The following is a 15,673-nucleotide window of genomic DNA, read 5'->3' as shown; positions in this document are numbered from 1 at the left end:
CTTCAGGTCAAGTGGGCTTTTAAGAGTTGATGGAGGAGGTGTTGTACTGCTCATCCAGGGAGCTGTGTGGGTGGGTTTCCTATGAGCACAGTCCAAAAACATGCTTCATCGGTTATCTGGTGTCTCTAAATTGCCCCTAGGTGGGGTGAGCGTGTGGCCCTGAAACAGACTGGCGACCTGTTCAGGGTGTACCCGGCCATTCCCTAACAGTAGCTGGGATAGGCTCCAGCAACCCTGAAAGGCCTCCAGCAGCTTCAGAAGATAACATGTCTTTGTTTGATCGTGGTCCCAGTACAGTGGATGTAGTGAACCGCACCAGGGTTCTCCTGCAGCTTAACACGGACTATAGTCTGGACTATGCCCTCTAGTGTTGATGTGAGGAAGTGAACATCATCACTGAGGAATGAAAACACAAGAGCAGGTCTAACCTCCTGTGCACACAGTAGTGTGTTTGTGCACAAATTTAAATCAATACGTGTTGTTTGACCATCAAGTTTTTACCAAGTCTAAGTATTAGAGATTTGTTTTTTGTTCAACTTTAACTCCTTCATGCTGTATGTCGCAAAAATTGCTTAAAAAGATAGTTTCAATTCAGGACTTAATCTAGCATCACCTTAAATAAACAACAAAAGAATATTGTTGATTCAACTGGAAATAAATTCAGTCATGAAGGTGTTAAGAATTAGAAGAATAAAAACAACAGGGAAAAACTTACGGTATTCTTAAGGTTTGTCCAACACAGATGAGCTCCTTCAAGCACAGACTGACAGATATGACAAAAAAAAACCCTGAGGATGAATCCCAACTTATTATTTGCTGGGATTTCTATTGAAACCTTTCTATTAGTCAGTGAAAATTGTTGCTTGTTTGAAAAGTTGGACCCAAAACACACTTATGAATGTTTTTGCATCTGATTTCTTTCTGTAGAACTGATGAGGAAATGACAGAGACGAGCAGATGGAATTTAATCAAAGTTTAATCTGTTCTTGCTTTTCTAAAGAACTCATTTTAGAGCCCCCCACCCCCACCCCCCAGACCCACAGTACTCAGCGAAGCACCAAGAGGTGAAGATGCTCACCATCTTCATCACTGTTTCTGAGTAGTTTGGCGGGGATGATCAGAGCTGAATTTTCTGTCTTTTTATTAGCTGGCCTTGAACTCAGCACAGCTTCAAACACCAACTCCAGAATCTCTGAGAAATAAAACCGTTTTCAATGAACCAGAGGGGGGAGGGGGGGCACCTACAAGCAGCAGAAGGCAGATTGGGTTCACTCCTTTTTTTTCTTCTTGAAGTGGGAGCTTCAAATATCTCCATGTCTGCAAATTAAAAAGAGTGCAGGAAAGGTGATCCTGTCCGTCCTCCAGGAGCAGAAACAGACCGAATCCTATACTTTGCTGCCAGCAGCTTAAAAAAAGAGGAAATCTCCAAACGTCATGAGCGCACGCCTCCAAGTGCTGCTGATGATGTGTCACCTCTGGGCTCAGCTGGGGGAAACCTGTTCCTCTGATTGGACCAGAGTCCAGAAACGCGCCGCAGCAGAAACGCATTCGTTCAGTCTTGAACCATAAAGAGCTTCTGTGTGGCATGTGAGGGAGGATTGTGTCAGAAACAGACTGCGGAAAGTTTCCTGCATCCTGTGTGGAAACTCCAGAACATTAGGATACATGGTTGGGGGGGGGGGGGGGGGGGGTGTCTGACCACAGGAAAACACGATTTGTTTGGGGATTTTTGTGTCCTCCTCATACATTCAAGTTTAATCTACCCTGAGGACAGCTGAGAAGAGGAAATGTTCTCTGAATAAAGATTCTCACTTTTACAACAACAAAACATAGAAATGTAATTTAAAAAAAAAGTGTCTTCACAGTGGAAACACACATGTGATCATGTTTCTGACACTACAAAACTCAGCTGATTGCTGGATTATCTGACGCAGCATCCGAAATGTGGCTGCACCACCGGAGACGTTGGATTGTCTGCTGTGAGCACAAGGTCGTGTCGTGCGACCAGCTGGAGCTTTGTCCCGTCAGGACGTTTGAATCCGACCACCAACAATTCTAGAGCTCCATTTTTAGTTTGTGTTGTGTTTCAGAGAAACAAGGAGAAGAGCTTTTGCTGGATTTGAAGGCAGAAACCTTCACCAGACGTTAAATAAAACAGCTGGAGGCGTCTTTAAAGACCCACTGTTGGTGTTTTTGACATGTTCTTGTGGCATGTTTAAGAAAGTTAAACTAAATTGCCTTTCTGCGTATTTATCAGGAGCAGATGAAAAAATTCCGTTTGTGGCTTGGAAAAAACACGCTCTGTGCTCCTAGCCCCTCAGCCACAGGAAAAGGAAGAGGGGGCGGGGTTGCTTTGCGTCAAAGGTCCCACCCGCAACACATAAAGCGAATTTCTCATGAACTCTACAGAAACTATAAACGGCATAATCCTAATCACAAGACCACTGAAAATAGATCAAAAGATGATCGGAGTTGGACTTGAAGGGATTATGTTGTCATTGTGGTTAAATCTGGTCCCAGGGAAAGTTTATGATCCTAAGATTGATGAATATTATTCTATTGTACATAGATTTTTGAGGCCTGCTGAGAAAAACGGAGTCCCAACCCTGCATGTGACCTTTAATTGATTTCTTGTGCACCTTCTTGTGCACCTGAATGCATGTGTTTTTTCTGGGTTCTGCTTGTTGTCTTCTATTGCAGTTCACTTTTTCTTTCTTCTTTTGTCCTAAATTATGTTTTTGGAACAGAAACGTTTCCAGAGCTTCTCTTTTTCCACTCTCTCTTCCAAAGTGAGCCTGAAATGTGAGCTTTTTTTTTCTTCTGTCAACTGAAACAGCTGCTAATCTGAAATGTGTGCCTTTATTCCATTGTTCTACGCTCTCAAATTGTCCCAGTTTGCAGAAACTTTGAAGTTCTGCTTGGTTTTGGAGTGAAGCACCGGAGAGCGAAGAAAAAACAGCAGAGCTGGTGGACCTGCTCATCTCTTCTCGTCCATCAATATAGCACCAGAGATGAAGAACACAGTTCCTCGCTTGAGCTGCTCATCGACCTGCAGAGACCTCACTGGGGTGGCTGCAGTGACACTGACATCCCAACAATCTCGGCTTCATGCCTCTGCGTAGGACAGGTGATATTGCTCCTCCCTCTTGTTGCATCGCTTGGCAACGACTGCCAGGTAGAGCACCAGCAGGATGAGCCAGTAGCAGGCGTACAGGACGGTTCCTGCTATCAACAAGGCTTTCTCGGTTTCACTGAAGCGCTGCTGGGTTTCACAGTAGACGGTGTAGGCCACACCTCCGAGCAGCACCAGAGCCCACGCTGTGACCGGCACAGCGCCGATGAGGTTCACCACAATCTTCCTGCGGCCCGAGGTGCCCCATCCAGCTTTGTTGATGGTGAGCAAGGCAAACATCTTGGCTGGAAGGAGGCTGGACATGTAGAGCAGCGAGTACAGAGACATGAAGATCATGACGAGGCTTCCACGCAGGAAACACGCGTATGTGGCCTTCACCATGCCCACCAGCTGGACTGTCAGCAGGAACAGCAAGATGTTCCAAAGACGCCCACGGTAGAACAGATGGATGACGGTGGCCACCAGGAAGAAGGGGAAAAAGCCAGTGACCACTGACTCGTAGGTCATCCACAGACTGTGCTTGTGGAACCACAGGGCGTTGTAGAGCCACTCGCGGAAATAAGACTTACTCCATCGTGTCTGCTGGTTGAGCCAGCGCAGATACTGAGTGGGCGTCTCCGTCTGGCACTGCGATCGAGCTGTGAATTTGGTCTTGTAGCCGAAGCTGAGCACCCGGTTGGTAAGGTGGCGGTCGTCACCAAAGCTGCACTTGGAGCCCAGGAAGGTCTGGTGGTACCAGGGCTCCAGGAAGCGCTGCAGCAGAGAGTTCCTGTACATGCCCAGGGGGCCGCTGATGCACTGCACACAGCCGAAGTAGGACTGGCAGGCTCGCTCCACGTTGAAGGCCATCCAGTAACGCACGCTGCTGAGGAAGGAGATCCACGAGTCGTACTTGTTAAGGATCTGGGGAAAAAAACATTTAAAAGAAGGCGTTATTGGTTTTGCATACTTCCAATTCCAATCAATCTAAGGATCAGCAACACTTTCTGTAAAAAATAAATCAGTTGTTTCAGAGACCTTGGCATTGGTTCAAACTTCAGTTCTTGGTTATCTGTATCTCCTCTGCAGTAACGGGCCCTAAGTCGAAAAATCCCTACCTCCTTGACAGATTTTCTTTAGAGAGTCTATATAATGCTCAGAGTAAACCTTATCCATATATATATATATGATAATATTTTACCTTTGGGACACTAAAAAAACGATTGTTAAAGGAAATATCACTTATTTTTTCGCTGGCTCCTTTTCCCACCCGGAAGTTAGACGACTTTCGCTCTTTGTGGGTGCCGCCCATTTCACGACATCAACCTAGAGTCGGCCTTGGCAGCGTGTCTGCGTCTCGCCCATGAAAACAACATCTAAACGACTGTGCATGGTAAATGAAAGCGTTGAGTATTTATCAGGAGCACACCACAGCTCCGAGGAGAAAGTGGGTGTGTGCATTAGCCGGGGGCGCAACTCTTCCTGGAAGGGGCTGTTCCCATTTGTCAACAATGTGAGATCCTCGCTTTTGTGGATTGGAAAGGGCAAAATACCACTTTGGGGTTGTTTGTTGTAAGGAATTAACATTATGACACACTTAAAAGCTCATAAAGTTTTCATCAATCTGCCAATGGGGAAAGAAAGATGGTCTTACCAAGAAATTCTAATCACTCAAATTAAGATTATTTTGGTGTTGAAAAACTACCTCAGCATCACAATGTTAAAATCTGAAACATGCAGCTGCAGGTTATAAATCACTTCAGTTGTACGTCTGAGCGCCTGTCTTCCAAATCGTCTGTGTGACCCTGTTCTTTTGTTAAACCAAACCTGAGGAAATAAGAGTTTTCGCCAAATATTGATCTGTGCTGTACCTGCACATCCCCACCGACCCCGCCCACCATGGGATCTTCCTCCAGGATCTTCAGCATTTCAATGGTACAAGCTGGGTCTAGAACCGTGTCTGAGTCACACACCTGTGGAAACAGCAGACGGAGGCCGTGAGACTGAGGATGAGAGCCTGCCTGCATGCTGGAGCTGTCACAGGAGGACAGCCGGAACCCTCTTGTGTTCTGATCCAAACAGTAGGTGTTGGTGAAAAACAGATTGTAAGAGAAGAAGAAGAAGAAAAGAAGAGAAGTATCACCTGTCCTGCTAACGCGTGACTCTCCAAAGGCTTAATAATTAAGTTCTTGTATAAAGATGCTCCATCTGATAATTACAACCCACCAGCATAACAAACTAAAAGCTAAAACTTGAACGTGTAAGAGAGCACAGGTGTGACTGCTCCAGGTCAGCAGTGACCTCTGACCTCTGTACAACACAGCTGCTGGCTGTTCAACTCAGACCTGTTACTCTGAAATCCTTATGAAAGGGACTTTCCTCCATCTTGGTTTCGTTTCATCTTCTGCTAAAATGACTCAAAAACACCAAACTATGTGGGCGTGGTCAGTCTGAGTCAGATGGAGCTGTCAGGTTTGAATGGGTGACCATGTTAATCATAGATAGACCTGTAAGACGCCTCACAGGGGTCTTGTGAACTCATAAACAAACTTCAAATGACAAACAAGGCATGTCAAAGGTATATATATCAATATATTTGTCTTGAAAAAGCCAACTTAAAGGAATAACGACAAAGCATGTATGTTTCCATTTTTAGTTCTCACCTGAACGTAATCCACGCTGTCCCCAAGAGCCTTGAAGGCGGTGTACATCACCTCCCTTTTCCCTCCCCACTCCTGCATGATGCATGAGTACCGACAGCCTCTGACGATCTGAGTTACCCGAGCCGCCTCCTCCATGTGCACCGTGCTCCTCCCCCTGCCTCTGACTCCTCCTCCTCCAGTCCCATCGCTGTGGTAGTTCCCCTTCCAGACTACGCTGCCTGCTTGGTCGGCCCCGCCCATCACCTCGTGGAAAATGTCCATCATGTAGCGGTCCTCTGGTCGGTTCCCATCCACCACCAGCACCACCTTCAGGCCAGGGAAGGAGATGCGGCGCACGCTGCGCAGACACTTCCTCAGGTAGTCGGGGTCCTCCTGGTATGCTGCGATGCAGAGGGCCACAGAGCGGCGGAGGTGTCGAGGCTGGGCGGGGCTCCTCATCCGCCGATGTTCTAGGAAGGCGAAGAGGCTCTGGAGGAAGAGGTGGAGGGAGAGGAAGGCACCGTAGAGACCAAAGGACAGGTGGTGCTGCTCGGTGTGGATGAACTGGTACCCTGCAGAGAGCAGAGGGCCGACATGAACATCTTAGGTTCCTCCTCAGGAGCAGGTTTGTGTGTTTGATCGACCGACACCTGTGACGTAGGCCAGCAGGATGGTGAAGAGGACCACCGCAGCAAAGAGGGTGGTGACCACGATGTTCACCGCATTCCTGCAGCGAGAGGGCATCTGGGGGAATAATATGCAGAGAGAAGGTAGAACAGGAAAGCAGAAAAGTTAGACAAAGGTCATGTAAAGCCTCTGAGATGGGTGTTTTGGGGTAGTTCAGTCCTGTGGAGGGTCATAGAGAGGAGTGGCTGCATCTTAATTTGAGTGCAGGTATGTCTTGTGACCATCTCAATGGAGGTCATGAAAATGGACTGTACCATTTAGTGTATCGTGAAGCATTCATAAGGATTATTGGAAGTAACACGCACTCATGATGTATGGGTGCTACACTCCAGTTTTGCTGGCTCCTGACCGCACACAACTGTTGCTTGCACAGGGAGTGACCATAGAATGTGTGTAGGATGCCCACACACAGAATACACTCTGACTCATTTTTTAATAGCCTGGCTCCACTGAAGCAGTGCACATCTGTCACTTACACTGCACTCATGGTCCTTTGCGGAGTCCGCAAGTTTTGGGGGGTTGAAAAAACGCCCGTGGAGAAAAATGTGCACGAACATTTTCCCTAAATAGGCTCACAAAGCGGTCTGTGACCTTGATGCTTTGTGCAGGTACTTGAACAGGTACAGAAATCTCACCATCACCAGTCGTTGAACACACAGTCATGCATCCACAAACTACAACTACTCCTGCAGCAGCTGCACTGCAACATCCCTCCTCTTGGTTAATAGGTCTAATTAAAGGCCAGGCGGAGCCTCTCCAGCCCTCTGGACCGGTCGCAACTGGAACAAATCTGCCCTTTCATTCAAGAAATTACCTCCAGCCCCCACCTGGGCTCTGCCCTGCAGAGACATTCCGAATGTCCATGCAGCTTTGAGAGACGGCCAGGTTCACGGCCTCCTCTCATTCAGGCACGCTTTCTCCGCAGAAACTCTAACTTGAGACATTCAAGGACCCAACAAATGGGGGAGTTTTTGAAATCAGAGCCTTTTGTCCAAACACAATTTACCTTTTCGTCAGAGCCATTCAATATTCTGACAAACAGAATATTTAACACTCATTTTCAAGTTGGGATTTTTCCTCTTATGTGAGCAAGTTCATGTAATAGACTGTTCAGTGAATGGGAATCCATGATAACAGAAAAAATGAAAGTGTTGTTTGTGACTGATGGATTTTTCACTAACGGTATTTAAAATTTGCAGAACAATCAGTCTGACAAAAGCAAACCACAATGCAACAAACAGAAATCTGCAAATGAAAAAGATATTTATTAAGAAAATGTAATCAAGAAAATTTACAAGATAAAGATTTTTTGTTTTTAATTTGCTCAGAATTGTTTATTGCATTAATTTGCCAGAAATGCAATAACGTATTATGTATCAGTCATTTGGCTTGTTTAAAGAAATGAGTCTTCTTATTACTGTTTATATTCAGACAATTTAAAGAAAATACTGTTTAAGATATTCTTTACATGTTATTTTTAAAGAACCATTTATCCATTGCAAAGGGAAGAAATTTTTTTTAGGCTTTGAATACTTTTAGATTGCAGCGCAGAGTTGTTATTGTGTGGTGCACCACAATATGATATTGTTCCTTCAAACCTTTCTTAAGTTTGCAGGTTACCATAGTAACACAGAAAAACCTAAAAATTTAACCATTTATAATTCTGACTGCGGTTTGAAGAGACAAAGAAAATAAAAACATGAACCGGTCCACGAAAACCTAATAGTGATTATTTAAAAAATAAAACGGAGGGATTCCAGTCTCTCTTCTCAGCCGATTTGAGTGGAATGACAAGAGAGCAAAAAACAAACCAAAACACCAGTAAAAAAAAAAGGTAGTTTAGGCATGACACTCAGTTGAGCTGAAAATGTGTTTTATTCATCGTCCATGTTAGCTCATCAGGCCTAAAAGATTGAAGTTACACCAGTGTTTGCAATTACTTTCAGCAAAACATTTACATTGATTACACTGACAAAATAAAAGCCTTGATAGAAATCCACTACAATGAGTATGAAAGAGTTTGTGGATGAAAACCAAAATGCAACATCAGATGACCCCTCCATGATTTTGGAATTTTATTTGGACTAAAACGTTTTTATTCCTAATGTGATGTGAAGATATTCATGAGTTATTTACTCTGCCGTTCATGGTTTTCAATGGTGGTGTTTGCATTTTGGGAGAGTCACTGATGATCTCCGAAACCCCTGGGGAGGGAGCTAAGACTTGTTTTGTAAACAGATAAAGCACATCATGTTTTTACCTGTTGGGGTTGGTGTAATGTAATTCGTCAGACTCCTCCATCATAAGATAGCAGCTGGAACTGTGAGGCAGTAAAACTGGAACTTTTTATGGTCAGAGAGAAAAGTTTTTTTTTTTAGTTTAGTCAGTTTCTTTCTACGTGACTGTAGTCTTCATTTGAGACCTGCTGTTTGGGAATCATTGACGTCCATCTAGGAGTTCTGACCAAGAAAGGTTCTACGTGTGACGCATGGCGGATTAAAAGGCCTGTGTGGCGTAATCTGAGCGCCCCGAGGGTCTCCGCTCAGCAAGAATTTAAGAGTTTGGTTTGATCGGTGGCTTCAGGGGTGCGGTTTGTTTTGGTGTTTGGGGGTATCCAGATTCCAGATAGTACGGAGTCACAGTTTTAGGACCAGCCTCTACCTAAAACCACAGGAATTAAACCCAGAAAGGACATAATTTTATGCAAAAGTAAAAATAAAATCACATAATCTGTCTCAGAAAATCCACAAGGTCTCTGACCGAAAGATTTTCTCTGAGAAAAGGTCACCTTTGATGGTTAAGGAGCCCCAAATATCCATCCTCATGAGCTGAGAAGACAAAACAGTGGAAATACTCCCAGCGAGTTGTAATCAGATGGAGAGCAAAGCCTGATGGAGAGGGTTACCCGGGTGAAGAGGGTGGAGTGTGGACAAAGACGGAGGGCAAAGCATTTCTCATTTAGTGTAGTCGATTTATATTATAACTTAACTTATTTATTTTTAGTCTGCTAAACCACTGCTGGAATTTGACAAGTCGGTGGTTTATTTTTCTTGCTGAGGACCTATTTTAGGTGCCGGACAAACTCGGACTTGAATCCCTGAACCTGAAAGGTGACCTGGACCTGCCAAGATTGACTGAAGCGGAAAGTGTGGACGGCAAGTAAAAACATGAATCAAAGAAAGATCAGAACAAACTCATAAACAACACAAAAGAACCAAATAAACCCACTAACTTTGCAAGACAAACCAAAGAAGAATGTCGTCCGCAACACAATTGCTTTAAAAAACAAAAAAAAAGCAAAAAATGATGATGAAACCATGAAACTGTAGATTCAACCATTACAAAAGCTCAGCTTCAGAATAAACCATTACTTATGCCTGAGGAATATTTCTCAAATGGAATGAGAGACCGAAAATATAGTTTTACAGTGCAGAAGTGCATTATGGGAATTAACAAGCAATTTTTATTCCACCTAACACCAACAGACTTAAAGGTACAGTTTTTAAATGAATTGAAAAACAAAAAACAAAGGTCTCTTGATCTTTAGAAGAACTTTGATCTTCCGAACTAAAGAACATTCCGGCAGGACCTTACTCCTCATTTGTGGGTTGGAGTTAGTTCTCCTCTAGGTACAGGTAAAGGTAGGACCTTTGACTGTAAATGAGAATTGGACTGAGTGACTCCTCCCCCCTGGTGTTCCAGACAGGAAGTACCAAGAAGCCAAAACTTCTATAGAGAAATAAACAGTTGTTACTCAGTCAGTCTATTGGTCAGAATAAAAATTCTTACTCTGATACCTTGTAATGACATCTTCTTGCTATTCCCAATTTTTTTCTCATGACATTTCTTTCTGTAGTGCAAGTTATTCAGGTTATATCCTGACCAATTAGATTGCCTCAATAAAAGTAGGTGGTCTCACATGGAACGTTCAAAATGTTTGAGCCTGCTTTCATCCGGACTTCCAACAAGCTCACTTCTGATTGGCGAGAGTGGTTGCCATAGAAACATTGGCTCAGACCGACTCAGACCAATCATTGTTTACTGACAACATCTGGCTCCAACATGGCGGTGTCCGTATCTTGTAAAAATGCTAATTGAATTGACTTCATTTGGTTGGTTCTGGAAATAAACAATTTTTCTATGGATGATGTCAGACTCAATCCAGTTCTCAGATACAGTCAATGACTTAGACTCAGTAAAAAATTTCCCAACATACACCTGAAATCTGCTGAAAAAGTGGCAAATGATGAATTAAAAAGTGTTTTTTAATGTAAATAGCTGTGATTTATAAATACCTTCCACATATATTGTTGTTTATACTTGGAATGTTTTTTTAAATGTTTGTGGTTAGATTTTTGGATGACACCCCCCCCCCCCCCCCCCTCCATCATTTTCCAGACCAGAACGTCAGATTCCGTGTCATAACATCCAGGAAGCAGCATCTCAAGAGAAAAGGATGGAGAAAGACTCTCCACAGATGGACCTCATTTCTCACCTGAATGACCTCAAGCGTTTTTGGGTGAGCATAACCACAAGTACCATACAAGTCTGGGTTAATTCAACAAACACAAAAGGCTGCATACAACAATCAGTTGCCATGGTGACTACAACAAGGGGCAGAGTCTTACATTTAAATGCAAACTTCAACCAGCTACGACAGCTTCCAGTTTTGGTAAGCAAATATTTGGGTTAATTATTTGGGTTTCTTATTCAATTAAAGACTTAATGCAATGAAAATTGTGTTTTTTGTTGTTGTTTTTAACATGTTCTTGTGGCATTTTTCTCACGATGGAGGACAAGTATAAAAAAAAAAGACGTTTAAATTTGCATTTCTGAGTATGTCTCTATTCAAATCATTGTTAATCCGGGGCAGATGGAAAAAGGCTCTTGGAAAAAAGTCTGTAGCAGTGACGTAGGTGCCACAGTCAGGCCACAAGCTCCCTGCTCTGCTTCATTCTGATGCATCCACTTGCAGACAAACAGATCCATGATTTTCTTTGTTTTCCTCGTTTGTGTTGCACCGGTAATGTTAGGTTGATGGTGTGAATGGATGATGGGTAACGAGGGAAGGTGTACTCCATGCCTATAACTCAGAGGCGAATATCTAATGGACTCCTGCTGCTCTGCAGAAACTGTCCTAAAAAACAACACAGGTTTTTGAATTTTGGCTAAAAACGGTATCACAATTAAAAGGTCACTAGGAACTTTTACTATAGATCGAAAGATGATCAGAGTGTAACTGTAACCCTTGTGCTATCCTAAGCACTTTAATATTGGGAGTTGGGTCATCTAGACCCACTAGACAGTGCTCTGAACCTTTTTTCTTCAATGATTTGTCATCTTCACTGGTGTCCATGGATTACATTAAATCTTTCCACCTTTATCCACCTTTGTCATGGTAGGGAGAACACGTAAGGGTGGGGTCATCTAAGATAGCACAAGGGTTAAAGTGATTAAATATGTAAATGTAAAGTTGCAGACCTGTAGTTGACGCTGCAGAGGACTTTAAAAAAAAGCCTTTTTTAGGTGGGCGGAGTTTATTTTTTTTACTTAAAACTTTCAAAGTGAATCCAACTAAAATATAGGGATGAAATAAATTATGTCAAAAAGAAACAAATCGACTGAGTCCAAAGAAATAATCCAACAAAGGCAGGAACCTTTGCACGTGTAACAAGAAGCGCGTTCTTCTGCCATGGAAGTGTTCTCATCATGACTCTCATCTCAGTCCACAAATCCACCTCAGAGCAAAGAGGCTGAAAGACACTGTTGAAGCTCAGAAAGGCCATCGGAGCTTCTCAGCTTCACTCAGAACTTCCGACTCCAGCTCTGGTTCTGACTCCACTGAGTCTCAACAAGTTTTCTTCCCCCCTAGTAACACTAACCACACTGAGCTGACTGTCTGCTGGAGCTGCTGAACTTTCCATCCTTTGTGTCTTGACTTCATTCATTCATTTGTTCATTAATCTCATTCATGTCATGTCGTCTCTCTCAGCAGGATTTTTCTCACCTTCATTATAAAAACTCTTACCTTCCTGGCCCGGTGGACCCTCTGTCTTGGTCTCCCCCCAGATTGGTCTCCCCGTCCAGCCCTCTCCTCCCCTCAGCACAGCACTCTCCTTGTTCTGACCCCCTCCCTCCTCCGGCTCACACTACATCTTTATTCCAGCTTGCTTGCTTATTTCAGAGGATCCCAAAAATACAGCTGGCAGCTTGAAGCACCTCCCTCCTCCACGTCCGTCGGCCTCCTCCTCCTCCTCTTCCTCCTCCTATCTACAAGGACTGTCCCAGGACATGAATCCCCTCAGCTGGGGGTTGATCCTGCTTCAGTTTCTCCATCCTGCGTCTGAATGATATTGATGTGGCTGGAGTTTGATCATGTAGGAGGGAGACAGCCCCCCCCTGCAGCTCCTCTTCACTCTGCTGCATTGCCGGTTTGTGTCTGCCGCTGAGGAGCCCCGATCCCCCCCACTCTGACCGTCCCGTTTGCTCAGCTTCAACCCCCCAGCCGGCTCTGCAATGCAGCCACCAGCCTCCAACAAGCCAAGGGGGGGGGGGCTGTTTGACCGGCACCCCCTCTCCTCTTCTCTCCAACTCTCTCAAAGCATCCTTTATGGACTTATTTATTTTGCCCCCACCCCCCACCCACCCTTTTCTGCTCCTCTGAGCTGCTGACACCCAGCAGGTTCTGCCCCAACAAACTGCAGCACGCCCCCCAACGATCAATACACCACCCGAACCACTCCACCCCATCAACATAATTCAAGCTCAAACCTACCTTAAGACGGCTGCCCCTCCACCCAAGAGAAGGAATTGAACATTATTTTTGCGTAAAGATCTGTGAGACAACATGAAAAGGGAAGTCACCCACTTTCCTATAAAAGGGTCGATATTCAATCAGATGTTTTTTCTCTCTAAAAGACTTCCTAAAGCGTCTGGACCGGAGTCGTCTGAATCTTTTCTTTAGACAAAATTCTTTGTTAACGAGACATTTGGTAACTCCAGTCCAGCATCGTCCATCATTTATTTAAAAGTAAAGAGAAAGAAGGTATACAAATGTCCAATAAACTCTGGAATTCTGCTGGAATCAGACCTGGGACCACTTATCTTTTTGTATTTTGATGAACAAGTATGTTCATCAAGCCTTAAAATAACTTTACATTAGTTCAAATAAATATCTTTTGTCCGCCCGACAATGAAAAACTTGTGTTTAGTATTATTCTTATGCTTTTTAACATTTTTTAAAATATTTCACCCCGTAAAAGTTTTGACAGAGTTCAAAATTTCTGGATGTTTTTTTAAAACCCTTTGATGAAATGTACAAAATATATCTACTTCCTTTTTAAGAAGAAATAGTCACAGTTTAAGATGCAAAAACATTGGAAGAAAGTACATTATTTAACCACTGTCTCAAACTTGATCCACGTATTTTTAGTATGGAAGCTGAAAACGGCCAACACTATATTATTTCTTTCTCATAATAATAACATCTACTATCTTGTTATTACAAGAAAAACAGTAAAAAAAGTAGGGTAGGCAGTTTTTGGCTTCTGTAGTGTTATAAATATTAAATTATCAACAAATTTTACATTCTGTTAATACAAATGAATTGCAAAAGTTATTCTCACCATAGGGTTTTAAAAATAGCTATTTCCAGGTAGCAGTCATTTTGAAATGAGCAGCAAAATCCCTTCTACTGCCCCTAGAGGAATGATGATGAACCACAAGGCAAAAACAAGGTCAAGGTGTATACAATGGAAAGTCTGGATCACGCTTAGGAGATGGGGGGGGGTATCAGAAATGCATGTGTCAAATATGACACCGATGGTTATAGAATTAAAACAAATTTTGACTCAGCATGAAACTCTGCAAGCATGTTTTGTTTTTCTTTTTATTTATTTAACTAAGACATGACTATGATTTGATTTGAAACGTTACATCTCCCTTTTAAAGCAGACTTGTCAACGATGCAATTACCAATTTGGTCTGAAGAGACAAAATCTGACTATTTCTGAACTTAATGATGCTTTCACGTTTATGTCATATAAAAGAGTCTCTTATCTTTTGTCTCTCCAAACAAAATCACTAAATAGGCCTCTTTTTAACTATGCAGAAAGAACTATAACTCATAAGTATGCTAGCTGAGGCTTGTAGAATCTGAGATTAAACTCTTAGATTATTTGTAGTTTTTTTCAAGGCACGCCAGGCCCTAACTTCATCCAAACTCCCTAAAACACATCCATTTCTGTTATTTTTTACTTGAAAATACACAGATTTGCCCATTTTCTATTAACACAGTAGATTAATAAAAAAAATAAAAAGTAGTCATACTGGACATCAGTTAAAATGAGCCGTATAAGGACAATTTCTGGTTAAAAAGAAAGTACTGTCCATTTATGGCCTCAAGCAAAGCCTGGACCAAAATAACTTCAGGCCGCCTCATTCTGAAAACATCTGAAAACGGATGTTGACCCTTTGCTTAAAGATCTGCAGCTGAATCCAGATAAGCTCTTGTTCTGCAGATCTCAGTAGTTAAACCTAAAAAACCTCATATTAATATGGCCAAAAGTTTGCTCTTAAAGCAGAACTGCAGATATTTTCTGTTTAAGAGGGAGGAAATTTACATTTTCCACTGTTTACATGTATCCACCCTCTTTATGGTAAATTCTTCCTCCTATGGTTCCAAAATGAACAGGCTTTCAAGGAACAAAAACTCTCTGCACCCACATGTTACATTTTTATTAGGGAGGAGAGAACAGGACATTTGGTTTTTAATGGGGAGGGACCCAATCATATTGCTCCACCTTCTCTTTCTAAAGGCTCTCTATGAGTGAACTGTAAAATATCTTTTTGATTGTACGTCAACATTTTCAAACTAAAAGCAAATATATATTTAACACAACCTGTTAGACTTAGGACAGAAGGAGCTTTATGATCGACATTTTTACTATTGTAGTCATTTTTTTTTTTTTTACTTTTTGACTCACAACATTGCTGACAAACTCCTGACATTTACAGAATGCTTCCAACATGTTCACATCTGCAGCTTTTACCAGCACTTGCAGTCATCTCAGATTTGCTTTAGCAGAATTTGGAAAGTTACAAAGGATTACACAGCAAATCTCTGCTCTAAATGAAGTTCTCGCACAAAAGTTTTTGGTTTGTCTGAAAACTGCAGAACTAAATTGATACTAAAGAAATGACACAAACTCCCCCTGGAAAGGTTTGTGAATGT

At 42.8% G+C, this 15,673-nt stretch overlaps 1 protein-coding gene across 1 annotated transcript; it reads right to left on the bottom strand.

Moving 5' to 3' along the window:
* Positions 1-958: 958 nt before the first annotated feature.
* On the bottom strand, positions 959-12,951 carry has3 (hyaluronan synthase 3). Its single transcript, XM_023956030.2, has 5 exons — positions 12,470-12,951; positions 6,405-6,498; positions 5,776-6,326; positions 4,984-5,085; positions 959-4,036 (listed from the first exon to the last, which is right to left on the bottom strand). The coding sequence occupies exons 2-5, from the start codon at positions 6,496-6,498 to the stop codon at positions 3,107-3,109; spliced, it is 1,677 nt and encodes a 558-aa protein (XP_023811798.1). The 5' UTR covers positions 12,470-12,951; the 3' UTR covers positions 959-3,106.
* Positions 12,952-15,673: the final 2,722 nt, after the last annotated feature.

This window comes from Oryzias latipes, chromosome 6 (genome assembly GCF_053564925.1).
Source record: "Oryzias latipes strain Hd-rR chromosome 6, Olatipes_Hd-rR_3.1".
NCBI classification, from domain to species: domain Eukaryota; kingdom Metazoa; phylum Chordata; class Actinopteri; order Beloniformes; family Adrianichthyidae; genus Oryzias; species Oryzias latipes.
This window is presented reverse-complemented; position numbering and strand designations above follow the sequence as displayed.

Coding starts and splice junctions, on each gene's coding strand:
- has3 (XM_023956030.2), bottom strand. CDS start 6,498: ATGCCCTCTCGCTGCAGGAATGCGGTGAACATCGTGGTCACCACCCTC. Junction 6,327..6,404: donor CCTGCTGGCCTACGTCACAG/GTGTCGGTCGAT, acceptor TGCTCTCTGCAG/GGTACCAGTTCATCCACACC. Junction 4,037..4,983: donor GGGTCGGTGGGGATGTGCAG/GTACAGCACAGA, acceptor TTTTTTCCCCAG/ATCCTTAACAAGTACGACTC.